The sequence below is a fragment of the Dipteris shenzhenensis genome, chromosome 30, assembly GCF_047967505.1.
Source record: "Dipteris shenzhenensis isolate YYH24624 ecotype China chromosome 30, Dip_SZ_1.0, whole genome shotgun sequence".
Classification (NCBI taxonomy): Eukaryota; Viridiplantae; Streptophyta; class Polypodiopsida; order Gleicheniales; family Dipteridaceae; genus Dipteris; species Dipteris shenzhenensis.
In genome coordinates this window covers 19381114-19409079 of record NC_141625.1, presented here as the reverse complement: position 1 = coordinate 19409079, position 27966 = coordinate 19381114, and the positions used below count along the sequence as shown (strand labels likewise).

Genomic DNA, 27966 nt, shown 5'->3' with positions numbered 1-27966 from the left:
GAACCTCCTCTATCCAAGGCCCAATCGTCAACATAGAACTGGTCAATCCGTGTATGGATAGGCATGTGTGGTCTCCTGTTTAACCAAGAAAACAAGAGTGACTGTGGCTGAGTGTGAAAGGCATCATCAAACCAAGCATCTCTACCACTGAAACTAAAGAGGAATGCATCCCAAGCTACCCTATCCAAGGAGTGGAGGCCACTCTCTCTATCTCCTTTTTTGTCTGAAGGCAACTCCACCATGTTGAAGTCTCCTCCAATGAACCACGAATCAGCAATGGGGGCCCAGGAGAGCAGCTCCTTTAGAACAAGATATGATCCTGTAGAAGTTGAGGAATCCAGCCTTAAGTCCCCCAATCAAAAGAAGAATCCAATGGGCTCTAGAGGGGAAGAAAACTCTGTGTCCAACAACCAGGGGGAGAAAAGAGTTTGACACTGAAATGCATGTGCCTCTTGTAGTGCCCAAAGTAGGTGACCAAAGAGTGTGGCCTAAAAGCAATTTACCTGACTTTGTGCAATCTATGTCATCCAGCTTGTGCTCCTGAATGAATAAGACATCAATGGAGCCACCAAAAACACCTGGATGAAGTTGATTCCTAATCAATTGTCTACGGCGGCAATGAGGTACACCACCAAGTCTCTGTATGTTCCAACTAATAATCCTCATCGACGGGAGGAAGTAGCATGCAACATCTTACCAGACCTAGTGGCAGAAACAAAACCCTCAATGTGGGAAGACCTCCTACTCAATGAGGGAGGGAGGGAGCCAAGTGGAGGAAAATCCACTGGGGAAAGGACTCGTCCACTTGAGGAAGAAGACACCCTGACAAGAGGATCCCCAACCACTGTCTCACCAAAAGTAGAAGGCACAAAATCCTCCTCCGGGAAGTCTGTGAGGTCTGCCAGGGCTGTGAAAGAGTTCCTATGAACCAAACCTATCATAGGGGTGCGAAGAATCCCTTCAGAGGGAAGCGGATCAATAGTGTAAATAACCCCTTTCCCTCTGTCCAAGAGGGGAGCTGAGAGAAGGGACTCCTCTGAAATGCCAAGATCTTGGAAAGCTGCGGGGGCCTCTCTAGCCAAAGAGACATCATCATCAAGAGCCTGGCCAAGAAGAGGGGCTGAAGCTGACGCTGAGTCAATAGGAGAAGCTGCAACCAAGGTTGCATCTGGAGCACTAGCGCCCTGAACCAACACCCTATCCTAGAACTGTACCAACACCCTGTTGAGGTCGAGAAGGAGGAGCTGACCATTCTGATCCTGCAGCCCCAAAAAGGGGGCATCAGCGTGGTGGTTTCCCGCACCCACCCAATTTGGATCCACCATTTTGCCTCGACAGGGAAAGAGAAGTCGACCTGAGAGCTTTTCGATGCGATGTTGGAGCATCAAGTATACTAGATGATGGACGAGTGGATGGGACCCCAGGGTATGGATCTCCATGGTAGCTCTGCATATTTTCAGCTTGGATTTTCCTTCGTAAACCCTGGATTAGGCTTGGCCGTAGCCATGATCCGCCTACCTGTAGAGACAGTTTTTCCACAGCTCCACTATTAGATGCTCCAGCAACGCGTTGACCTGTTTGGTGTAGATGTTTCTTTCATGCAAAATTGGGCTCAGAGACTGGGGATTGAGCCAGTGGTGGCGACGCTGGTCCGTTGGCGCACGGATATAGATTATTCGCCCTCTAAACCCCTAGCAAAGTCTCTGAAATCCGGCTTCCTAGAGCAGGCTCCAACGCACAGACGAGCCTTGTTCTTTACCATCCCATTCCCATGAGTTTGACAAAGGTGAGTTGGAATGTGCACGGGCTTCATGACCGTGTGCGCAGCCAGCCGTTGTACTTGATTTTACGCCAAGAATTGCAATGGGCTCTAGTAGGCAAGTCAGTTTATTTTCTTTTGATTCAAAAGCATATGTTCTCAGCAGCAGCAGATGTGGCATGTCATCACCGCCTCCTCCCTAGGAGAGGCCCGTAGATCTGGTCCCCAACAGTTGGTAGGAGCGGTAGGGTATGCACTTCAGTATCTCATGCGATGGCCCTGAAGGTTTTTGCACAGGGTGAGCTCATTCCAGGCTGCGCAGTTTGGATGAGACTTTAGACAGGAGAGGTCCGGATGGGTATCCTAAACGTGTATGCACCTGCTTGCAGGCAACACTGCTCGGATTTTTGGTGGCGGCTCACAAATTGCCTCCCAGAGGTGGACTCATGGATTATTGGGGGAGATTTCAATAACCTTGAGTTCATGTAGGATAAGCAGGGAGGAGCCTCTTTCACTAAGATGCCAACGGGGGAAAGGAGTACTTGGGAGCAGTTCATTTTTGCGATTAGTGGTGGCGAGGATCCTTAGCTTGAGCCAGAGTTTACCAGACTTCTAAGCAGCCTGCACTTTTCTTTTGGCCAAAGATGGCTTGATGGGCTGCTAGAGCGTCTGGACAGATTCTATATGGGTGACTGGGCTTTACCCCGTGGTGGGTCCACTTGCATTCTAGCAGGTATTATGATGTCGGACCACTTGCTGCATACCGGATGGTCTATTACAAGAGGAGGATGTCCAACAGATGTTGGTAGAGATGTGGAGTCAGCTCGTGGACAGTCCCATCGAGGGGTGGACAATGTGGGTGGCTGTGCGAATACAACGGAGCACTCGGGAGCTAGAGGGCCAGGCACTGAGACGGCGAGTTGCTCTTCAAGAGCGGGAGCAGGCTTTGCGTCGAGATCTTGTGTTACATCGAGAGACTCAGGAGCAAGACCCAAGGTCCTGGTGGCTTAGGGACCACCTGGAGTGCGCACGCTCAGAGCTACGTGATTCGGAGGTCTGTAGAGCAGAGTTTTCTTACCACTCATGTAGAGCCAGATGGGTCCAACAAGGGGACAAGATGACCCGCCAACTTTTCCTAACCACAGGACCACGGTCAACAAGGATCCATCTACAACGTCTTGGGACTCCCAAGGACAGATGCACTCAGAACCACATGAGATCCTCGAGATGACTACAGCCTTCTATTGCCAACTTTTTCAGTTGGAAGAGGCCTCGGCCACCACTCTTCTGGCTAGAGAGGCAGTTTGGGAGAAGGTCCCCACAGTTGTTTCATAGAGCCTTAGTAGACACCTGGAAGAGCCTTTCACGGATGAGTAGTGGGAGACCCTACAAGCTCTTCCAGCCCAAAAGTGCCCAGGAGAGGATGGTTTGACCCCGATCTTTTTTCGTTGCTTTTGGGAGCACATCTCCACCCCACTTCAGTTAGCCTGTCAGCAGATCTTTGACTCAGGATGTCTTCCACATTCCATGATCAGAGGTTGGATATGCATGATTCCGAAGCTAGGAGATAGAGCAGATATTCGACAGTGGAGATCGATCACCCTTCTAGACACAGCTTTCAAGATCCTGGCTAAGGTCTTGAGTCTGTGCCTGAGACCCCACCTTCTGGATATCATTCATGGGACGCAGATCGGCTTTGTCCAGGAGCGCATGCTTGGGCGGTGGACTCATATTGGATGGGCACAGTGGGACAGTGGACCAGCCAGATCCTTCGGGACATGGAGACGACTTCCTAGAGAGACAGAGGCTCGTGGACATGCTCTCTCTTATCTCTGAGGAGCAGGTACCAGGATGCAGGAGATTAAGGAGGCGATCCCGGACTCTTGGTGGGAGGGATTACGGAACCCCATTATTGGTTAGGACAGTTCTCGCGGACAGGGGTACCGCTCTGGCTACGCTTCTTTCGGGAGTCTCTTGGCTCCCCCCAGTCTCGCTTTTATCGAGTGGGACCGAGAGGATTTCGACAGGCTGAGTCGGCGGAGATGGAGGAGGAGACAGAGGTGGACTTAGAGAGAGAATGGCAGAGGGTCAAGATTGTGGGCCACATGGGCATGACTTGGTACATCGACCCCTCTATAGTCTTACCAACCCCAGAGGGAGCAATGTGCGCTTATGGATTTGGAAGTCAGACCTTCATGTGAAATTCTATGGGACCCAAGGGAGTGGTTGTGGCTAGCCCGCATAGGGCATTCGGACCAACTGGAGGAGGTCTCTTTCTTCTCGTACACCACTTGTATATGTCCCCCACAAGGGAACGAGGGAACAACAGCATGGTCCCCCACGTCACTGGCTAGAGCAGGATGTCTCGAGAGAGGTCATAGGCCGCTTTGGCCCCACCTTTGAACGAGTTGGCACCCGCAGAATATTTCTTATTTCTTCTGGCTGTTGGCGCATGGGGCCTTGCCAATTGGCCCTTGGCTGGAGCAGATGAGGATAGATGGTAGGTGCACTGGTTGCGTGGATGGAGTTCTAGAGACGATCCCGCACTGTCTTTGGGGTTGCCTTGTTGCATAGTGGATATGGCTGGCATCCTTCAGGATTGTTTCTAGTAAGCGAAGGATGAGCAAGGATTTCACGTGGGGGATGGTGGCCTACCTCACGGAGGGAGGCCACGCGTTTGCAATCGACCTTGTCACGCCGGCTTACAAGATACATGGATAGCAGGTTTCCTAGATTGAGATTCATGACGCAGTTCAGCCCTCCCGTTCAGCCCACCACCTCTCCCAAAGGATGGTGTTTGGGAGACTGTTTCCAGCATTACTGCCCGGAACGTCTGGGTGGCTCAATGCAGCCAGTTGATGGGAGGTCAGACGATTTCTCCGACAGCTACCCCAGTAGCCATTTGGTAGGATATCATATTCACCTTGCATGCCATTTGGGAGTGCGGTACTCCATGCTCGAGAGCGATTGTCGAGAGACGGGAGCGCTTTTGCCAGAAATGGCCTGCAGGCATCTTCTACACCCTTTCTGTGAGGGGTATTTTCTGGGTATATCGACCACCACCATGGTTGCTAGCTCCTATTTCAGAATCTATATAGGCGATGCGGCATGATATCTGGGAACAGATGTTGTCCCTTGTAGCTGGGTAACCTGTTCCTTTTCTTGTTTTCATCGACAGCTCTTTTGGGAAGCTGGTTGTATGGTTTTTCAAGCATTAATAGAATTTACCTTTTGTTGAAGAAAAGAAGAAGAAGCTCTAGGCACAATGTTATAGCTCGTTGTGGCCCTCTTGCACAACTAGCCATAGGCCGGCAGTAATAATTCTGCAAGTACTTGACCTTCCCTAAAAAAATCACCCATTTTATTAAAATTACTGGTTGTATGAAAATAATAGTTATTCGTGGATTTTTCTTAATATAATTTTGCAACAGTATTTTTAAAGGAACATGTTTAGAAGAAGCTGTGCTAGCCTAATAGAATCTAATTTGAGCCTTGGTTTGATTGTATTTCACAGAATCCCTATCATTCACTTTCTTTTTGCAAGACATGGCTTGGATCTCATGTCAATATAACAAGGGCACCTCAGGTTACCTCTTAAACATTTGAAGTTTTCTTTGTTCTCTCTTTTGTCCTATAAATGTGCTTGTTTTGACCCATAAAAAAGCAGGAGTTACGTATTTGTTTAGTGATTTGAGTGAGAGATTTGTCATAAAGAAATTGGTGTCTATGGGGTGTCGTGGTAGAGCTTCGCGGTGCTTCGAAATATATACAATGTTCCAAATGGGAGGAAGGTCCTGCTTTTATGGGGCATTTAAGGACCTCCGTGAAGAAAACAAAACTTGGATGGTTATGTATGGGGGCTTTCTCTGGCACACGTGTTCTGTGCAAGTCATTGGCCTCATGTGTGATAGAGGTGGAGACACCATGGTCTTCATTGTGTAGCAAGGGGACAAATTGGTTAGATCTTTGGATTAGGATGCTATTTTGGATGCACACCTTTAGTCGATTAGAGTAGTGGGTCATATGGAGCAATGACCCTTGGTATTTGGAGGCTATGGGTTTATGGGGGTGGTCCAAAAAAATCGAGAGTGGTTGAAATCTTCTCCTAAATGGGAAATGGTGGCATCCTCATATCTAATAGTATAATTGATTTTGGCCATGAAAGCAAAGTCGGCAGCCCCCCTCAATCCAATGCGGAAGGAAAAGGCTAGGAGCTGCTGAAGAAAAGAAAGAGGAGAGGGTGTAATGGGATGCAATCCGAGGATGGAGATAGCCGATAAAGGAAGGACAGCTAGGGTAGATGGAGGAAGGGACATGAGGGTTCTGCAAATAGGAAGAGGGCAGAGGGGTCAACACATGTGAGCAGGGAAGGACATACTGAGGAGGGAACGCCAAACTGACTGCCAATTGTATGGAAATACGGCAAAATTATTAATCCAAATATTTAGAATAGAGTATTTCTCTGCAAGTTAGGTGTTGGGGGATTATTGCAAGGGAATGACCCTTTTGGTAAGATTTTCCTTACATGGCATTCATTCCTGTACTACCTCCTCAAGCAATCGTTGGCTGGACATTAGTAGGTGGATTTTCACTTGTGCAGATATCAGGGTGCCTTCTACTCCCTTAATGATGGCCATTGTGGAACCTTGGTGCAGTTTCAGGAACTCCTTGAGATGCATTCTTCCTTTCACACCAAATGAGATTGATACACTGCCTATCTTGTGAATGACTTAGTTTATGATGGCCATGATATGCCTCTTGACCTTTACGATATATGCAGTGGCCCAAATGGGATAGGGGTCGTGCTTCCTCAGTGTAGAGGGATCTTGGGGAGTGGATTGGATTTCAGCACTTGATTATTTCAAAAGCCACCCCTTCTTCCTTTTTTCCCCAATGAAAAGACTTCTATAAAGTTTGAAAAAAGGCCCATGAGAAAAGATCATGACAAGAGTACATCATGCATAGCATGAAAAACAAAATACCTAAGTGGGTCAAAAAAAATTGCTCATCAAGAAAAACTAGTAAAGCTCCAAAGTTGAGGCTGAAAAATGCCACCTCAAACCTGTGGTAGACTCCACGAAAAAGGGGAGCCTCTCCACTCCTAAAGGAAATAGGCCTCAAGCAAAGGCCATCTGAGAAGACCCCTGCATGCTCAATCAAATGGCCATCAAAGTATGTACAATGTCTGCCCAAATATTGGCGAAAGTGTGAGATGGGTGGATCTAGGAGCCATCAGGTGCCTTTGTGCATCTGGATCTCCATATATGCCATGCTGAAATGTTCGCTAAGATCTCCCAAAAAATATCCACTGAGGCATGTGTAGGTCTCTAAGCAGAAGGTGGAACGTCATCCAGAGAGCAAGACTCAACCAAGTATTGTCGAACCGAAGGAGCCCAAGAGAGGCTATGCATCATATTAAAAACTTGAGGACCCGAAATAGAGAGCCAAGTCACGGAGCCCCAGCTCATGAAGAAGAGGGAAGGAACAAAAGTACACAAAAGTCTAGCTATCCTCTTCTAGATTAACTTCGCTTTTCTACAATCTCATAAACAATGATGAATGGACTCCTTAGTAGAAAGGCAAAGAGGGCAAGTAGGGGCTCTCCAAACCTAGACTTCCACAGGCTCTCATTGCAGACCAACCTGAATAGAAAGCCAAAAGAAGATAGTGATTTTTTCTATTTCTGACGGACTTCCAGAGCCTTCTCCTGAAAGATTTCTGCAAGATTGTAGCTTAAACCTCTTGGCATTGCTAACCATGTTGTGGAAGAAAAGGGAAGCTTTTCTCATGGTTTCCTGCATCAATCCACTCCCACTCCCCAAGATCCCAATGCAAATACTTTGTGGGGACACCTCTATAAGGCCACATCCTCCATGAATCCAAGGGAACGTGATCCGGGCTTGGTTCCCGGATCCAATGTGAAGTCAAGAAGCACTGCTTCACATGACCCAAGACTTTGACAAGCTCAAAAACGTCCACAAGTATACCCTGGACATGGATAACCTTCCCCCTGAGTGAACATAAAGAACCAGGCATCTCCATTTGAACCTCGTTCAAGCCCTACGACCTGAAGTGGGAACCTCATAGAAGACCCAAGCCATATAGAGCGATGGTGAGGCCCTACCATCTATGATAAACGACTCCAAATGCAGGGCTGCATTGATCTACTCAACTCTTCTTTCACTTCCTTGAGGTGACATACCAAGGAACCTATAATCATCTGGGAGATTTTTGAAATCCTTCGAAGAGCCCATAGTGAAAGGGGGTCTTTTCTACCATCTGGACCACTGCATGTAAATAGAAGCACCAAGAGGTCTGCTGCAGGCCACTTCTTCTCTTCCCTTTGTAGGGATGCTAACTGCTGACAAAGGCCAACCTTTTGTCTAAAAATCTCACGTCTTCTGGTACTAGCAATACAGTGATAAATCACTAATGCCAGAGAGAACTGCTGCCACAAGTAGAGGAGAAGGCACTCCGCCTTGCATATGACAAACCCATATGTGTAACACTACCACTATAAGACCCTCCTTTGCAAATATAGCATCCAAAACCCTAATACAGGCAAATTGGGCTCTCAATAGAATCACATAAATTATCAAAATCACATGGAAACCCCTGGAGAAATGCAAATAGAGCCACCTCTATGTAATGCCCAATCATCCATCTAACATTTGTCAACACACCATGGATAGGCATCCGACGTAAAACAGGAGCAAGTGATGCAGAGTGTGAATCTATCCTAGCATCTCTGCTGTTGAACTGGAAAAGAAAAGGATCACAAGCTGCTCTCTCAAGAGAAAGAAAAATAAAAAGAAAGATATATTGGCGTCTTCAGAAGCCCTCGCGGGACTATGAGACAAGGCGCACACACAAAAAAGGGTAAACACCAAACATCAGTTATGGATTGAGAGTCCCTTGGGACTGCATATAGCACCCTCCCAAAGTTATTATAGATTAACTACATCATAGATGCCACCTTCCCTTCCCCCTTTTCTGTTTGAAGGCAAATCCACCTTATTAAAGTCACATCCAATCATGCAATTGGGGCCCATGAAAGCCATAAAAGGATACATTCCCTTCTATGATGGGGGCCATAAGGGTTGAGAAGGCCAATCTTATGTCCACCGATATGAAGTAAAATTCACCTGTGCTCTAGAGGGTGTGATGATGCCCTATCCAACCAAAAGGGGGAGAAATGAATTTGTAACTAAAATGCATGTTCCTCCCCTAGTGCCCAAGGAAGGGGAACAAAAGTGTGACTGGAAAGAAATTTACTTGACTTTGCACAGTCTTTATCATCCAAATTGTGTTCCTAAATAAAAAGAATGTCAATGAGACCCCCAATGACACCTAGATGAAGTTGATTACGAATCGGTTGCCTTTGGCGGCGATGAGAAACACCACCAAGGACCGGTATATTCCAATTGACAATCCTCATTGACAAGAGGAAGTCGATTGGAAAACCTTACCCGTTTTGTGGCGGAACGACCTCCCTCATGTGAGTAGACCTCTTGGACTAGTGGAGGGCAAGAAAGTCCACAAGGGAAAGGGCCTGCAACCTATGGCAATGGATGCTATGTTGGTAGGATCTCGAAGAACAACGGCAACAAAGATGGAGGGCACAAATTCTACCTCTCCACAATTAGCCGGAGGGGAGAAAGAGTTCCTCTAGACCAAAAACTTGGATTTTGTAAGATACTTGTCTACATGAATGATAGAGAGCCAAGGGCCACACCCTTCACTTGATCAAGAAGGGGTACTTGCAATGTTGTAAGGGAAGGGGACTTCTCAGGGCGAGGAGGGCCAGGATCCGGAGCGGGGGGGACTTCTGATTTGCGGGAGAAGGAGCTGAAGAAATGCTTCTCTGGACACAGCCAAAATAGGATGAGGGAGAGGCTTAGAAACAAGAGAAGGGTCAGGTGTAGAAATTGGTGGAAGAATGTTAGCTCTATCCGCTGCCCAGTGAGGTGCAGCAGGTGCTAGATGTGCACCAAGTGCCGTAGGAGCACTTTGCCGATGAGAAGGGGCCACACCAGCAGGCTTCTTGGGCCTTTTCTTCTTCCTTGGGTAATAAGCGAAGTACCCAAAGTCTTGCAAACCTGAAAGTGGTCCTACCTACCTGCAACCTCAACTGTTTGCCGAATCTGGACATTGGAGCATGATATGTCCATTGGACATATTAGGGTCAATGACAATGACCCTAACTTTGGGGACCCCATCAAACCTGACAGCCTTTGCTGTGGAAGAGGGTAAACCAGGGAGAGGGGGGACCTTTGTGACCAAACCAAAGGAAGCCATGATTGTGGCAAGGAATCAATGATAGACCTTAGGAAGACCAGGGAACGTGATAAAGAGTGAAGTAACCTACCTGTCCTCCTTAACTGAGTCGAAGCCTAGTGGGAAAGGTGAGAGAAAGAACTTCCTGGAGCCAAGAGCCAAGGGGCTAGTCTTGAGCATAGTACTTACGACTCGGACAGAACCAAAAACTACCTAGGAAAAACCTCCGCGTAGTAAACAAACATGCGAAAGGTGGGGATGAGGTCTAACGGCAAGGCAGCAAGCATCTAGTCCTTAGGATGAGTCCTCGAGGGATGTGTGTGAAGAGGGTGTGGAGCTCTCAAACTCCACATCCTTTTGAAGTTGCAACAGCTTACTCTTTAGAGAAAGTGCAGGTTCTCACGGCCAATCTAAGGGGATGAGGATTGGATGAATGTGTAGCCATTCGCCAATCGTGGGTGGAAGGACATCTTAAAAAAAGTCAAGATCCATCCATCATAAAGAGAGAAAACTAGAAGAAGGTGGGGGTAGCAGAGCAAAAGGGGCAACAAAGAGCGGAGGGAAGGGGAGAGGCAGCTAGGGAGGGAGGGAGGCAAAAGAAGAGGGGAGGGAGGGCACCAGTGGGGAGAGATAGGGAGGGGAGAGGCCAAGGGGGAGGGGTGGGAGGAGGCAGCAGGTGAGATGGAATGAGAGGGCCGGGGTGTCATGTGCGTGGTGTACCTAGGGTTGGATATCAGGTGAACATGGGTTACGGGATAGCATAGGGCTGGATGGCTATTTTTAGCCGAGATTGCTATATATAGAGATTGATTCATATATAGTGCTCGCTTTATATGGAGGGAGCTATTCATAGCATTGTGCTATATAGAGGGAGGGCCAGTGCTATTGTGTAGGGAGCACTCCTCAACTGATGGATGGGGCTTGGACCCAGGCCGGGACTCTGGCCATCTACTTGGCGGATCATAGGTGGTGTATCGGAGGTCCTCTAGACGGGCTCAGGTGGTATGGGACGCTTGGGTTAGATATGGGCCTATGGATGAGTCGAGCTGTAGCCCACGTGCTCGGGGGTGGTCGGGAGGATCGAGGCACCTTCTCTATGATTCTGGTTGTATTGAGGACGAGATTCTAGGTCAGTGATAGGGTCAGATCCTGCAGGGTCGTGTCATCTGGTATCAGAGCCGTCCTATCACAATTGAATTCAACGCGAGGTATGCAAAAAATATGTCTTCCAGGTACGCTTTTTGAGATTGCTTTTGCAAATCTGAATATCCGCTCATGTATGGGCTGAATCGTTGGCTGATGATGTGCGCTCATGATTGGGAGAGTTGTGGAAGAAATAGAAGTCCATAGGCTGTGTGCTCTCTCTCGGTTGCTACGTGTTTGGAAATCGTGATTCCCTGAGAAGGGTAGGCGATGAGAAGACTTGATGCTTTCAGCAAGAGATATGAGGATGGATCGTTTCTGACCTATAGCTACCCATGCTTGGGTTGTTGATGTGATTGGCTGTGTGGGGACGCGTGACAGTAGGCTGGTTAGGGAAAGAATTCGCTCTAGGTTCTCAGGGATGAGATTCCTACCCTAGAGACCTAGATTTGCTGCAGTTGAGTAGGAGGAAAGAGAGAGCGTTCATAAGCCTAGAAAGCGGCTTGTCTAGGAGATTCGGGCATCAGAGACAGGGGCAGGCACTTGGCTTTGGGAAGAAGCGTATGGCCTGATTTTAGCGCGTTTGGCTATTTTTGGCTGGCTGGAGAAAAGCAGGACAGGATCTATTAAAAGCGAGACTGTTTTTTGGTTAAAAAGCAGGTTGCTTTTTTGTTTTATTCTAGCAAAGAAAGCACTTGCTCTAAATCTGGCTCGTTTTGGCTATTTTTGGCTGGCTGGAGAAAAGCGGGACCAGATCTATTAAAAGCGAGACTGTTTTTTGGTTAAAAAAAGCAGGTTGCGTTTTTGTTTTTCTCTAGCAAGGAAAGCACTTGCTCTAAATCAAGCACCCACCCTAAATTCGCCTAGCTTTTGATGGCCCTTCCTGGCTATTTATATACCCGGGATTTCTCTCTCTTTCTCACTTCAGCACTTCAGCGCATGAAGGCGAATTTCCCACCCTCTTTTCGTCTGAGATCAGCCTATCAGATTCCGCCATCTTTCTTGCTGTCCTCTACTCGCCTTCTTCCTTGATTCCACGCAGCCCCAGATTCTCTTTTTGTTAGTGTGAAGAGCACGTGTTTGGACACAGTTGCTTTTCTTCTAGTCCCTCTCCCGTGCGAGATATTTTCCAGCCATGGAAGGACATCAAAGTAATGAGACACCTACGTTGGATTACTGTTTTATTGAGATGGAGGATGAGGCTACATCGGAGATTAATCCTCGTAGACCGCATGACGTGCTACGAGAGATGGATTCCTTGATGGATGAACTCTGGGTAGCTCTTCACTACTATAAAACCCCTCAGTACTAGAAATATATTGAAGACTCATGTTGTTCTAAATGTAGACAACTTGTTTTAGAGTCTTTATACCGCTTCCGAGTTATTGAGAAGCAATGAAGAAGTTGAAATCCTCAGTTTTGACCGACACCTAATTATTTTTTGCTCGACTGGATCTTTTGAACCACTGTTGGTTCAAGAAGCTCCCCAATTTTGTATGAATTATGTTCTAAATTGTCTTGTTATTAAATTGACCAGGTTTTGGTTAATTTGGATTTGATTTGTAACTAAGTGGCATTTATAATTTGATTGGTTTTTTCAAATTATATAACGTGTACTTTTGTTCCATATATCGTGCAGTTTTTTAGATATATGGTACATTGAGGACGCCTGAGACTTTGTTACATCTTAAACTGGACTTAACTAAGACAATTGGATTTCCCTTTCTCGAATCTTGGTGCATAAATTCATGTTTGGTTTCTATTTGAAGTTTTGATCTCGATGTGATTGTGAGTTATGACGTTTCTTTGAGTCACCGTATGAAGGTTCTTATTGATTAGACCAGGATAAGTCTTGTTGGATACCTTCTTTGAATCATGTCCAAAGGCGGGGTCATTCTAATTCTCACTCTTTTGGCCCGAGGTCATGGATAGTCAAGATTCAAGAGTTGTTAGGGATAATACCTACTAGTTTTCTTCTTTGACCTATTGGTTGGGATATTGTAACACAAGGAGGTGATGAAATCACATTAAGAAAAGGATTGAGAACGGATTTGCCACCCTAACTCAATTTGGGATCATCTGAGTTAAGAGGGATTGGCTACCTGATTCACTCATATTGTCCACTGTGTTTTTTATTTGCAGTATACTTTGGTGGTATGGGACACTAAGGTATGTTACACTTAAGATTCTCTGATGTGGTGGTATAATCCAACGTGAAATAATACCCAAGGACCTCTAGAGTGAAGTACAAGTAGGCTGAATTGAATTGGGGGCAACCTGATTAGATTTTTGTTTTTTTTTTTTTAAACGAGGGCTGACTAAGATTATTTACCCTGAGAGAAGCCATGTATTTTTTGGGTTCAACCCTGGAGCTCCATAGTCTAGACTCAATCTCAGGGAGGGTTACCGCATCTCTTTTGATGATGGTATGTCAGTGCCTTGTTTGAAACTTGATGTTCCTAGATAAGAGGTCCTAAGAACTAGATGATCTTGTGATTGGAGCGGTTTTGTTGTGCACAAGTTTATACAGGATATTCGATAGTGGATCTTGTTTTAAGAGATTTCGGATTGTATGTTTCCGTAGTCTTTGGATCACAAAGGATGGTATTCCTATGATGGTTGACTATATACATGTCTAGAACAGTACCATTGACTAGATATAGCCAACTGAATTTTTACTGATTATCCTCATGTAGGGGCATTTTGAGGATAAATCAGGGGGACCATATCTTTTCCATGACGATTCTTCCATCATGAGTTATGAACTGATAACTAATTGTTCTGCGATGGAAAGTCTGTCATGTATTTCAACCCAAGAACTTGAATTACAAGGGTATTCCATTGAGGGATTTTCTGAATATACTAAGTAACTCAAGAATTAGGGTTGATAGAAATTGCAACCCAAAAATTGGCCTCGAGGGGTTCAATTGATGGGGATGTTCGAACAATGATTCCTCAATCTCAACCTAAGATTTTGAGTTCAAGGATACTCAATAGATAAGGTTGATAGAATCATTTACCTTCAAGTACGGATTTTACCATGCTTGTGTATGGATATGTCAACGGAATTAACTCTGTGGATTCATGCGTTACTTGATTTCTCGAGAAGATTACTCGACGATATGTAACCTTGTTTAGATTGAGAGATTTACTTTCCTTGGGTTAGTTATCAAAGATTGTGGCTTTGGCCTTAGATTTATTTTGATTTGAATCTCATGGAAAGTATAGCACACTCAAACTAATAGTCAGAGTATAGTTATTGGCATGGACTCATCTTCAGAGAGAGTTTTCAGGCTTTCTGGTGAACTCAGGAGTGAGTTCTTAGAGGAAGGGGAGTATGTCATGTGCATGGAGTACCTAGGGTTGGATATCAGGTGAACATGGGTTACGGGATATCATAGGGCTGGATGGCTATTTTTAGCCGAGATTGCTATATATAGAGATTGATTCATATATAGTGCTCGCTTTATATGGAGGGAGCTATTCATAGCATTGTGCTATCTATAGCCGGCTTCCTTCTATATAGAGGGAGGGCCAGTGCTATTGTGTAGATCTGTTGAGCTTGGACCCAAGCCGGGACTCTGGCCATCTACATGGCAGATCATAGGTGGTGTATCGAAGGTCCTCTGGACGGGCTCATGTGGTATGGGACGCTTGGGTTAGATACGTGCCTATGGATGAGTCGAGCTGTAGCCCACGTGCTCGGGGGTGGTCGGGAGGATCGAGCTGTAGCCCACGTGCTTGGGAGTGGTCGGGAGGATCGAGGCACTTGCTCTATGATTCTGGTTGTATTGAGGACGAGATTCTAGGTCAGTGATAGGGTTAGATCCTACGGGGTCGTGTCACGGGGGGAGGTAGCAACAGGCAGGGAGAGGAGAGAAAGGAGAAATGGCGGCAACAAGAGAGGCATAATGGGGGCAACAAGACAGGTAAGAGGGGAGGGGTGCGGGGCAGGCCACAGCGAGGAGGTAGGGGAAGGGGAGAGGGGCAGAGGAGGAGGGGCAGTGGTGGGGTGCAAGCAGAGAAGGAGGGGAAGGGAGGAGGGCAGCATGTGGCAAGGGAGGGGCAAGGGGGAGGTAGCAAGGAGGGAGGGGGAAGAAGCTAGAGACCCTCTCATTGGGAAAGATTTCATATTAGTGTCAATTTGCAGAGATGCTTTTAAAGGAGGCTTTGAAATAGGAAAATTTATATTTACTTTGGCTTTCTATTCATGAAGGATTGCAGTTAATAAGTGGATTTTGACTTTTGGAGCAAATGCTTCATGCCCACAGTGTTCAAAGTGCCTTAGAGTCTATCCAGCATTGCCATTGGGAGTGTAGGCACCTTTTGTAGGATCCCCCTTTACTCTAAGCTCTTGCACCCAATCTTTTGTAGACCCTTACTATTACCCTTAGCCATTCTATCCACCCTATCAGCCATAAACCCCAAGGGGTACATCTCTTGTTGCCGCCATTTCTCCTTTCTCTCCTCTCCCTACCCGTTGCTACCTCCCCCCCGGCCCTCTCATTTCGTCTCACCTGCTGCCTCCTCCCACCCCTCCCCCCTGGCCTCTCCCCTCCCCATCTCTCCCCACTGGTGCCCCCCCTCCCCTCCTCTTTCGCCTCCCTCCCTCCCTAGCTACCTCTCCTGTCCCTCCCCTTCCCTCCGCTCTTTGTTGCCCCTTTTGCTCTGCTACCCCCACCTTCTTCTAGTTTTCTCTTACTTAATAGAAGTCTCTTTCTTGGAAAAAAACCCCAAGGGGTAGAGCCTACTACCCACGAGACAGATGAGGTTGGTATCGGGAGGTCAAACATGGCCCAACCTTTGAGGACCTATGATGTGCTATAGGTGTGGGGAGTATGGATAGTACTCGTTCATTTTGGGAACCATCTTGCATGTACTGCAACGCCAACAACCACTAGATTTGACTGTCTCTATGGAGTAGAGGAACCGCACAAGTAAGCATGGTTGAGGTGGTAGTGGCGGGGGAGGTAGACAACCATCAAATGATTGGGGCAGTGTTGGGAATAGTGATAAGGTCACAATCCAAAGATGGCACTTCTTTCTTTCTTTCTTTTAAAAAAAATAAACGACTCTCATTAAGTATGAACCAAACCCGTGAGAGTAAGCTCAAAGTGGAAAAACCTCATAAAATGCATGAGAAAAACCAGCCCTTAGAAAGACATGAAAAGCAAACAAAGTTGAGGCTGAAAGTGCCATTTCAACCTTGCAATAGACTCAAAGAAGAAAGGGGAGCCCCTCCATTCTCTACAAAATATAGTCCTCCTAATAGAAGCTGCCCGAGAGGACCCCTGCATGCTCGCCCAGATGGTTGTTAGTGTACATATAGTGTGTACATATAGTGTCTATCCATATACTGGCCAAAGCATGAGAAGGATGAACCTGGGATCCATCCAATGTCTCTGTGCATCTGGCTCACAAAATATGCCACGCTGCAATACTCGTCAGTATCTCCCAAGAAGAATCCACAGAGGCATGCACAAATCTAAAAGGCGAGACACGAACATCATCCAAAGAGCATGGCTCAACTAAGTGACGTCAACTCGATAAAGCACAAGAAGCATTATGTCTGTCATAAAAGACCTGAGGCCCAAAAGAGAGAGCCAAGCAACTGAGCCCCAACTTAAAATCCTGGCTATCCCCCTCCAAATAATCCTCACCTGTTTGCAATCCCATAAGCAATGCTGAACCGAATCCATACCCAAAAGGCAACGAGGACAAGTAGGGTTGGCCGCGAGCCTGGATCTCCACAGGTTCACTGCAATCCCACCATGAATAGAAAGCCAAAAGAAAAGAGCGATTTTTCTATTCCTAAGGGATTTCTAGAGTCTCTTTTAAAGTCCTTCTGTAGGTCAACATAAATCTCAAACCCCTCCCAATGGGGAGCTCTGTAGGGACTCCAACCTCTATAACTCAGCTGAAATCTCCTGGCATTGCTAATAGTGTAACAAAAGAAGAGGAGGCTATTCTCTCAATGCTCTTCACAGATCCACTCCCACTCCCTAGGATCCCACTTTATGGGAACACCCCCATAAAGCCACAGTCTCCAAGCACCAAGGGTAATAAGATGCGGGTGAGGGTCTATGTACCACTCTAAGTCTGAAACATGCTCCACAAGACCAATAATCCTAACAAGCTGAAATGCAACCCCTAATAAAACATCTTCCGTCAATCTAGACAGCCTGCCTTCAGCAAGGACACTAAAAATCAGGGCATCCTCATTTGCACCACGAAAAGCAATAACTTGTACAGGAATGCCCGCTCTCGTGAAAGCTCCATCCGAATGGAACATGAAATAGGCCTATCATATGTGTCTATCCAATCCACTCGAATAGCTGCATCAATCTGCTGAATTCCACCTGCACTTCCTTTGAGATTGCTTACCAACTGAGCCTTACAGTCCTTTGGAAGCTTTTTTAAGGCTTTCTAGGATCCCATAGTAAAGGAAAATCCCCTCTCCCACCTGGACCATTGCATGTAGTGAGAAGTACCAAGTAGTATACCATACTCATCGAGTATGCTATCATTCCACATGATAGGCTACCTATCGATCTGTTCACGAGAGGAGGGGAAACTCTCTGAAAGGTCCTCTTGAAGCTAGCCCAAGCCTTCACGATAGCAGCCATAAGAGGGGAAGAAGGAGACCCAAGATGGGCTGAAGTAAAAATCCATCTTCCCGTGTGGGGAGAATCAAGGTCTCCCAAGCCACCTTGGCTATAACATTTGTTGTTCCATCAAGTCCACTCCATAAAAAGTTCCTTACAGGTCTCTTGAGCTGATTGATACAATCTTTGGAATGGCACCAGCAAGAGCATACTAACCAAGCTGTGGCCAACAAAACCTAGTAAACCACCACTACTTTCAAGGTCAAGCTTAGCTGAACTCCAAAAAACCAGCTTTTTCCTTATACTCTCCAACATAGGAGCAAACTGTTGTGATGGAGAGAGATCCATACTGACCTGGCAACCCAAATACTGACAAGAACACTCCTCTAAATCCAAGTAAAGCCAATGTCATTCCAATCTAGGGTGTCCTCATCAATGATCCAAAGCCATTGGATTTGTGCCAATCAATGTGTGCCTTTGCACAATGGTACAAAATGAATCCAAGGCTATCTTGAAAGAAGTGACCGTGTGTGGGGTAATGTCTAGAAGCTCTTCTTCACATCTGAGGGTAGGTCTTAGCCCAAAAATATCAGTGTGAGATCTAATGTAGATACTCGTAGCTTCAGCTATAAATAGAAAAAGAAAAGGAGCTAGAGAACATTCCTGGTGGACTGATCGAGGACCTCTCTCTTCGAACCCTGCCAATAAGCACTTGGCTGTAGACTGATCTGTATAAGGAGGAAACCCCTCTAATCCATGCATCTATAAATCCAAAGCGAAGAAGAGTGCCCTCCAAAAAGCCCCAATCTAACTTGTCATAAGCTTTCTCAAAATCCAAGAGTAGAATGGCCAGCCTCTAGCCGCTCTGCATAGCCCACTCAGAAGCTTCTTAAAATGAGAAGATATTGTAAAAAATGCTTCTTGCAATGAAGAAATCCCATCTGCATGTCATGAACAAGGTTTGGAAGTAGGGGCTTCAAACACAAACTCATTACTTTAGATAGGATTTTGTAGAAAGTGCCCAAGCCTCCAATGAGACACTATATTGCTGCTACCCCCCTTTGGAATAAGATGAATGAGACCGTCTGTAAGTGATTACGGCATCTCACCAAATTCCTAAACACCCTGTAGGGCTGAGGTAATGTGATCCCCAATCTTATCCCAAAAAGCAATGAAGGAGGGAGTAAGCCTAGCCGAACTGGGGTACTGGCCTTATGAAGGGCAAGAAGTGCAATCCTAAATTCTATGTTGGTGAAAGGTGCATGACCAGAGATTCGCATATTTGGTTTCTAAGCCTCCGTGCATCTAGCTCTCCAGATATGCCATGCTGAAATGCTAGCCAAAATCTCCCATGAGGAATCCACCGAAGCATGTACTGCTCTAAAAGGCAGGGCTGGTACATCATCCAGAGGGCCTAAGTGTCGTCGAATCGAGAAAGCCAAAGAGATATCTACCGGCCTAAAAGGGAAACCCAAGCAACCGAACTCCAAGTCATGAAGAAAGGGTGCTTGCAAAAGGTGCTGAAAATCCTAGTGATCCCCTTCCAAATGATCCTCGCCTGTCTGCAGTCCCATAAGCAATGCTGAATACCGTAGAGTGGCAATGAGGACACGTGGAGTCCATCCCAAACCTAGATCTTCACAAATTAAATGCAATCCCACCATGAATAGAAAGCCAAAAGAAAATATTGATCTTTCTATTCCTATGGAGTCTCCTCCATAGAACTTTCTACAAAATCAGCAAAAATTAAAAAATTCTCCCAAAGAGGAAATCTCTCTAACCCAAGCATTAGAAAATCCAAAATGGTGAAGGGTGCCCTCTAGAAAATCCCAATCCACTCCGTCATAAGCTTTCTCGAAATCCAGATCTCTCGAGCTCTACATCTTTCCTGAGCTGCTGCAACTCATCTTTTGAGAAGGTGACTATTCTCACGGCCGATGGGAGCGGTTGAGGATTGGCTGAATGGTGATCCATTCGCCAATCAAGGATGAAAAGGCTGATTCAAACACTTGAAAGCTATGTCCGGCAAATCCTGCTGCACAGTAAGACTAAAGGAGAGGAAATTTTTCTATTTTGGAGGATGAATGACAAGGATCGGAGTAGCAGTAGGAGAAGTGGAGGAGAGGAGGAGGAGAGGTGGAGGGGAGGAGGAGAGGAGGATAGGAGGAGGGGAAGATGGAGGAGGGGAGGAGAAGAGGAGGATGAGGGGGTGGGAGTGGGAGTGGGGGAGGAGCCAGTGGAGGAGGAAGGGAGGGGCTGCTGGCTGCGGGAGAAGAGGCAGCCAGGGAGAAGAGTAGTGAGGGGGGTAGGGGCTGCAGTCGCATGAGGCAGCAGGGAAGGAGAGCCCGCGCGGGGGGGGGGGGGGGAGGGGAAGCCCACGACTAGGCTGCAGCAGCCCACAGGGTGGGAGAGGGGCAGACGGGGGGGAAGGAGGCAAGGGGGGGGAGAGAGAGGGGAGGGGGAGGGAGGTGCTGAGGGGAGAGCTAGGGGGGGCAGCAGAGAGCTCACGGGTAGGAGCAACAGCGGTGGAGCTGTATTTAACTTCGTGCCCAAGAGTACTATGGTGCAATTGGGTTTGATTCACTAGTTCAATACACTTTCAAGTCAGAATGGCTGACCAATGGAAGGCTGTGCCCCTAGGGGGTGTTTCCACGAAGATTGGTGGGGTCACATCTCTCTTAAACTTCATATGACAAGGGATGAAGTCACCTATCCTCTCCTATTGGGCCATCCATGGTTGGGATCAGCCATGGATTGGTCCAATGATGAAGTCAAAGTGCCTCTGGGGTCTATGTTGTTAACAATGACACGATGGCCAGGTAGTCACAACATACGCAAATAGAGATGAGTGAATAAAGTTTCAAAGAAGAAGCTAGTGTAGAGGAACAATGGGCGCTCGGTGACTAGCCCATAAATGGGGTGCAATTGGCCTATGTCAAAGACTCTTTTTTACAAAATGAAACTTATATGATATGAGAGCTTCAACAATAGGCGAAACCCTCACTTAGATGTTTCATTAAGTTGGTGCAGAGGAGGAGGAGGCTGTCATCGCAGACTACTTGGTGGAACTGTGTCCTCTAGATAACTTATATGACCACTTTGTAGATTCCATCATGATGCAAGGCATGGCCAAGAGACCTATGACATTCGGGAGAGAGAACAAGAGAATGACCACCAGGTGACTGGGAAGTCACATGACATCAATGGCATAGGAGTATGGGTTGAGCACCTAGTGACCAGAAGGACGGCTGACAGTGAGGACCATGATGAAGGACTTGATGACATACAACAGGCTGGAAACTCAGAAGTGGCACATATCTGACAAGAGTCAATGACCCTCCATGGGCTATGAACGCCTGCTACCTGTTGGAGAGTGGATGATGCTGAAGACCTTGACTTGCTTGGAGACCCTGAAAACCCATGACTTTATAGCCCACAAAGTCCTTGGGACTGTCATGAAGACTTGCAGGTTGGGAAGGAATTTCTAATTGTGGTGGAGTAACTTGTCTACCAAATGGGAGCCATAGATGCACAGGGATACCATATGGCTGACCACATGCAGAGCTGTCACAGAACGTGAGTTTCACATGAGCAGTCTAATTCACCGGACTCTCATTGATGCATAACTTATGTCTAGAAAATAAGGAGTTGATGGACACGGAGGAGGGGGTAAAGTACATCCAGTGAGAGGGGATAAGACCAAGGACATTCTATGATGGAAAGGGTATAGGAGAGAGTGTATGAATGACGGGTGGTAGAGGGAGATAATGTGAGTGGGCTGAGGGAAGAAAGGTGGAAAAGCATGTTTGTTGGAGTTAAAATTTTATAAAAGGGTTATTATGTGGGTTATGGTAAGTATTAGCTTGGGATGGGCTTCCTCTAGGCTTGAAAGAGAAATTTAGCATGAGATGTGTATCTGAATACCTTGTGATGCAGTACAACTCTTGCAACAAAGGATATCCCATTGGTGGATGGAGAGAGTATAGGAGAGAGAGTGTAGAGTAGAGGGGTGGACGAGAGACTGTGTGAGAGTGAGGGAGAGAAAAGAAGCAGCAACAAGGGGAGAGGTAAAATGCAGGGGTTCTTTTGTGGGTTGCCTTGGGCAGAAGTTTTGAGGTGAATTTCCTCACTACTTTGGGGTGTCGGTGTTATGGAGTACACATCATACAAGTCTTGCCTCTCTATTTTGTGTCTCTATTTTGTGTTGTGTAAGAATTGTTTCGTTCATGCTATGTTCTGAGTTCTTTTTCTGCTATATGACTGCTTTTTCTCACTCGAATCACTAAACTGTACATATAGGAAATACATGCACATATCAGACTCCTCGCACAAGTGGCCTCCTTTGATATCCTGTGATGCTAACAATCCATACCCTGGAATCTTTGATGATCATTGTGGATGGTGAGCAGATAGTAGTTGCGAAGATGTTGGCAAAATATCTGGAAGGCCAGCAAGGCCACGACTTCGGAACCCACTAAATCATGAAGCCTTGGAAGTTGGGAAAGAGTTGTAGACTGCAACAAAGTAACTAATCTACCAAGAAAGTGCACAAGGATTTGGCATAGCTAACCACATGCAAGGCTGCCGCAGCACTTTAAGTCTAGAGGAGGAGCTCACTTGGCCAAAGTATCATTGATGGCCACCTACTAAGTCTAGAGATAAGGAACTTGTGGATATATAGGAGTGGGAAAGCTATGGCCGCCGATGACAGTTGATGGATTGTAGGAGAGGAAAGTGCCGAGGAGGAGGGGAAATGTGCGGAAGTGAGGCAGACCATTGATGGAGAGGTTATAGGGCAGGAGAAGGCAATGGAGGCAGGGTGATGGTGTGTTGAGGCGAGGGAGAGAAGGGGGGAGAGCAGAGGTGGGAGCTACACACTTTCTACAGTGAGCACTGTATGCAAGGGGGAAGAACAGAGGTGGGAGCTACACACTTGCTAGAATGAGCACTGTATGCAAGCATTCTTTTCTGGGGTATATTCTGTATTGACTTGGGCGGATCTTTGGAGTGCACTTCTTTAGACTTGGTAGAGGACTTCGGAGTTAGATCTCTAACTGGGTGTCATGTGATGGAATGCACCTCAATTATGCGCTGTGTATCAGTTGTTTCATTTCTGTTACATTTTGTTCTACAGCTGAAAGCTGGCAGACCCCTTCTTCCCACTCAGCCACTATCAATCATGCATGCACGATAGTATAGGAGTAGGAAACTGTACAAGTGGCCTTTGACCTCCAGTGGTACTTCCAGAAGAGAACAAGTCCCTACTTTAGACAGCTCATTCAATGTAACGGCAGAATACTTTGCCTTGTATGCTCAGGCTGCACATGGTAATGATGTCCTCATCTATTAAACCTTTGGTTCTTCCATAGGATGCCCTTCTTCTCAGAGCTGCTTGACTGACACCAAAAAAGGAAAAACTACAGAGGGCACTTTGTTTTAAGAGTCATCTTGATAAAATATTATTTATTTTATAGGTATTTGTTGAAGTGGTAAGATTTCTTTCCCTGCATGTGATAACAATCACCTGTGCAGTTTCTACATGATGGCTTTTACAGTCATTTTAATGAGATACTCTTGATTTTCTAGGGCTCTTTTTTGAAAGACGTCTGATATTATTAAACTATGCAGACTGCACATGATGGCTCTGATGTACAGAAAACTTTTGATGTTGAACATCCCATTGGTTTTGATATTGAACCAAACATGTCACGGGATAGCCGGGTGAAATATATCACATACTATGAAGATGGAACCAGCCTCCCTGGGAAAAAGACAGCAGTTTGGGAGTTTGATAAAGGTAAACAGAGGAACTGATGTTCTTTTATTCCCTGTTTTTCAGTAGATAGAAATTTGCGGAGCATATCACTCAATTCATTGTTTTGTATAAGTTACGGTGCAGTACTGATATTTAGTTGTCTTTTGGACAGTAAATCACAGAAATATGGTGCGTTCATCACACCTAATGAGAGAACTTTGGCTGGAGGTGATGCACAGTATTCATCCAGATGCACAGAGAAAATTTGTTTCAAAGGGTAGGTGTGATAAAGTTTCTTCATTTGTCAAAGCTGCACTACCTACATTTTAAGGCCTAATGTTAGGGTTGGGACTGTAATGTGAGCTGTTGCTGTGGTTCCAAAGAGATTGATATTTGTGATGTATCAACACTCAAGCATCTGTAAGAAGACCCTTCCCTCTAAAGTATGAACCATTTTTCTGCCGAAATAATTTGTGTTGCATTGCTTATGAAAAAGGTGACATTTCATTGCTTTGAGATTTATGGTATTTGTATGGGACAAACACCCACATAAAAGATGCCTACGCGTGGATACCTGCATAGAAGGCCTATTGTGAGATGGAAGATCCATGTCAAGAGCATGGACAATTTTTTACATGATAGATTGTGAAAGATGCAAAGTTGACCTGGTGGACTTATGATGGATGCACAACAAATACATGTGGTAGATTTATGGTTTTATCCATTCACATACAGTTTTGCTCTCCTTCCATAGGTGGGGAGTGATGAATAGTACCCGGTGGGTTTTTACTTCAGCTAATTTTAGGGTTCTGAAACCGGCCTTCGATAAACAAAAGGGCAGTGATCTTCTTCTACTCAGTCATAAACTTCATGAATAGCCACAATGCAAGCTTCAGTCACTTAAAATCACTTAGCACAACTTAGAAACAAGCTTCAACAACAACAAAGGTGAGGCTAGAATGCCCCTGCTCAATGAAAATAGTACACAGTGCACCCACTGGCCCCAAATGCCTTGGCGCCCCTTACGGTATTTATTTAATGCTTCTGAATGGAAATGCTTTACAACAAGGGTTCAACCTTGCATTGTTCCTCGCTACAAATCCTCTACTTGTCTTCAAGGCATCTAATCCAAGCGCACCACTAGAATTCCCAAGGCATACTCAGGCATTCACTTCTGATCTGACACAACTTAGAGGCATTCATGCATCCCAACCGCTGGCAAACTGAGCTCAAGGCAGCCTCAAGGCTATCACATGCATCCACACTGTCCTTAGGCCTTCCACAGGATCACCTTGGCCTTTGGGTGCTTAGTAGAACCTGTTGGAGTCCTGAAAGGACTGCACACAACACGCATGCACTGCAAAAAGTTGCAAAGCAAGAAAGAACAAGGAAAAACCGAACCTAGAACAACCTCCCGCTGTCTGTGGCAGAGGGGCGAGCTCCTTCCTCGCACCTATCCTCTGTCCAAGCTCCCCGCAGGGTGCAGGTGTCTTCCAGCAATCAGGAGAAGAGAGAAATGAAGGTAGAGAGCGGAGGGTGAACAAGAAAGAGCTGTAGAGGAAAGATGGTTCACAGATCTGCCCCGAAATGATTGCCTCGGGATCTGTGCCTGAGTCCTCCTAAGAGCAGGTGCCAAAAGCAACAGGGAAAGTTCCTCCTACAGCCTGCACTGGTCCAGAACAGCTCTAGAAGCCACCACGCAGCCAAAAACATGTGCACAAAGGTCCAGCACAGCAAAAGACAACCCCGGGCACCTGCTGGAGGCAATTGAACACGTCTGCATGGATTCCATACAGCCGTCCGTACAGTCCGTACGAAAATTTTTTGAAAGTTCAAAAATGAGTTCTAGCACTTCGTAGAAGTGCGTACTAGCCTTGGAACAGTCAAAACAGTGTTAAAACGCCTGAAAACAAGCTTGAAACAGCTCAAACAGCTCAAAAACTGCACAAGAACAACCGGAAACGTCCCACACCTCTGGGAGAGTGAGGGGAGAGAGATGGAAGGTGGGGGAAGGGCATGCATACACATGCTTGACAAATGGCACCTCCTCCTTGCCATTTGCCCCTTCATTAAAGTCCTAACCCCCATATCAGGGCCCAACTTCTAGACCCCTCTTTTAAAGCCTTTGCCTTGCCCCTAGGACCTAGTGGTGCACCTAGACTTTGCCCTTAGGAACTTCTAGGAAGTGTGCACTTCCTCTAGCCAGTCCCTCACGGCCAAATCATTACAACACTTAACCATGGTTAACCCCGGGTTAAGCGTAGGTTGAGTTACGAAGATACTTTACATCACTTTTCACGTCCTCTTTTCAAGTCCTCGTGACAGGTTCCTTCCTCTCCTCTCACGGCTGCCATTTTGAAAGTGTAGGGGCATCTAGGAGTAATATTCGGAGAGTCCCCCCTCCTCTAGAAGAGATTAAAAGGTAGCGTGCCATGTGGAATGATAGCATACTTGATGATCACGATAGTCCTCTTGGTGCTTCTCATTATATGCAGTGGTCTAGATGGAGGAGAGGTCCTGCTTCCTTTGTCGTTTTTGGAAGGATTTCAAAAATCTTCCGGATGATAGTAAATATCAGCTAGTAAGTTACCTCAAAGGAAGTGAAAGGAGAATAGAATAGATTGACGCATCCATAACCTTGGATTGGGTGGTTACAAATTTTAGGCCTCACCAGTGCTCTACTACTTTAGGTCATAGAACTACAACGAGGTTCAGATGCGATGCCTTGGTTTTTAATGTTCACTCTAGGGGCAGGTTGTCTAGGTCCAAGGAGGTGGATATCCTTGTGCACGCATAGAACAGATTGACCCATCCATACCCTTGGATTGGGTGGTTACAAATGTCAGGCCTCACCAGTGCTCTACTTGTCTTGGGGCTTTTATGAGGTAAGGTATCCCACTTTAGTTCACATGACTACGACAAGATTTAGATGCGATGCCTTGGTTTTTAATGTTCACTCTAGGGGCAGTTTTTTTTTTTTTTTTTCAAAAAGCTTTCTTCATTAAGTATGAATGAAAGCCGCTTGCTCCGCAAGAGCAAGCTCAAATGCAGGAGTACATCATGTCATGCATGAGAGAAAAAACAGCTCAAAAGGAGCTAACAAAAATCCAAGGTGGAGGCTGGAAATGCCACCTTAACCCTGAAGAACACTCATAGAAGAACGGAGCTCCTCTCCAAACTCTGAAAAAAAATATCTCCTAGTTGAAGCTGCTGTGAAGGATCCCTGCATGCTCGCCCAGATGGCCATCAGCGTGTGTATAGTATCAATCCATATTTTGGCCATAGATTGGGAAGGGTGAACCTGCGAATCCTCCATCGCCTCCATACATCTGGCCCTCTAAATATGCCAAGCTGCAATGCTAGCCAGAATCTCCCAAGATGTGTCTACCGAGGCATGAGCAGCTCTGAAAGGGGTGAAAGGAACATCCTGGAGAGATTATGACTCCACAAAGTGTCATCATATAATGAAGGATGAGTCTAGTCAGGTCCCTCAAAAAACACCTGAGGGCTAGTAAGAGAGAACCATGCCACTGATCCCCAGGTCATGAAGAAGGGTGTTCTATGAAATATGCAAAGAATCCTAGCAACACCCTTCTAGATCGTCTTCGCCTGTGTGCACTCCCAAAGGCAATGCTATGACTCAACTGCTGCGTGGCATCAAGAACAAGTAGGGTCAGCCCCGAACCTGGATCTCCACCACAGGTTCATTGCAATCCATCCATGAATAGAAAGCCAAAAGAAGAGAGCAATCTTTTCATTTCTAAGGGATTTTCAGAGCCGCCTCCAAAAGTTTTTCTGCACCTCTGCAGAAATATGAAAACTATCCCAATGAGAAGCTCTAGAGGGCCTCTGACCTCTATTGCTAAGCTGAAATCTCCTGGCATTTTTGACTGTGTAACGAAAGAAGGGGATGCTCTTCTCTTGGTGCCCTTCATCAATCCATTCCCACTTCCTTGGGTCCTACTGCAATAACCTGATGGGAGAACCGCCATATAACCAAAGTCTCCAAGACCCAAATGCTAGGAGAACAGGGTCAGGATCAAGATACCACTGCGAGTCCATGCCCTCTCCATGTAACCTGCAATTCTAACAGGCTGGAAGGCAACCTTCAAAAGAATATCATCTGAAAATCTGCCTCCCGACTGAACATCAAAGAAAAGGGTCTCCTCATGTGCATACCGCAAGGCAATGACTTGTAAGGGAACACAAGTGGGCTCTGTGATCAGCATGTCATCTGTATCTATCCACTCTGCTGATATTGCTGCCTCTATCTGCTGCATCCTGACTGCACTCCCTCTGAGGTGGCCAACTAATAAGAGTCTCTGATCCTCTAGAAGCTGTCTAAAAGCCTTCCAGGCACCTATAGTGGAAGCAAGTCCCCTCTCCCATCTAGACCACTGCATATAATGTGACACTCCTAGTGATCT

The 27966-nt window shown here is 46.2% G+C and overlaps 1 protein-coding gene across 3 annotated transcripts in view; it reads left to right on the top strand.

Annotated features, from left to right (window-relative positions):
• Positions 1-27966, top strand: part of LOC147881810 (phospholipid--sterol O-acyltransferase-like) — a 158316-nt gene that overhangs the window by 108444 nt on the left and 21906 nt on the right. For all 3 annotated transcript variants that reach the window (XM_087401585.1, XM_087401586.1, XM_087401584.1), the window contains exons 11-13: positions 5274-5345; positions 23413-23581; positions 23712-23816. In XM_087401585.1, the coding sequence (XP_087257711.1) occupies positions 5274-5345; positions 23413-23581; positions 23712-23816 (346 nt within the window). The remainder of the gene's footprint in view (positions 1-5273; positions 5346-23412; positions 23582-23711; positions 23817-27966) is intronic.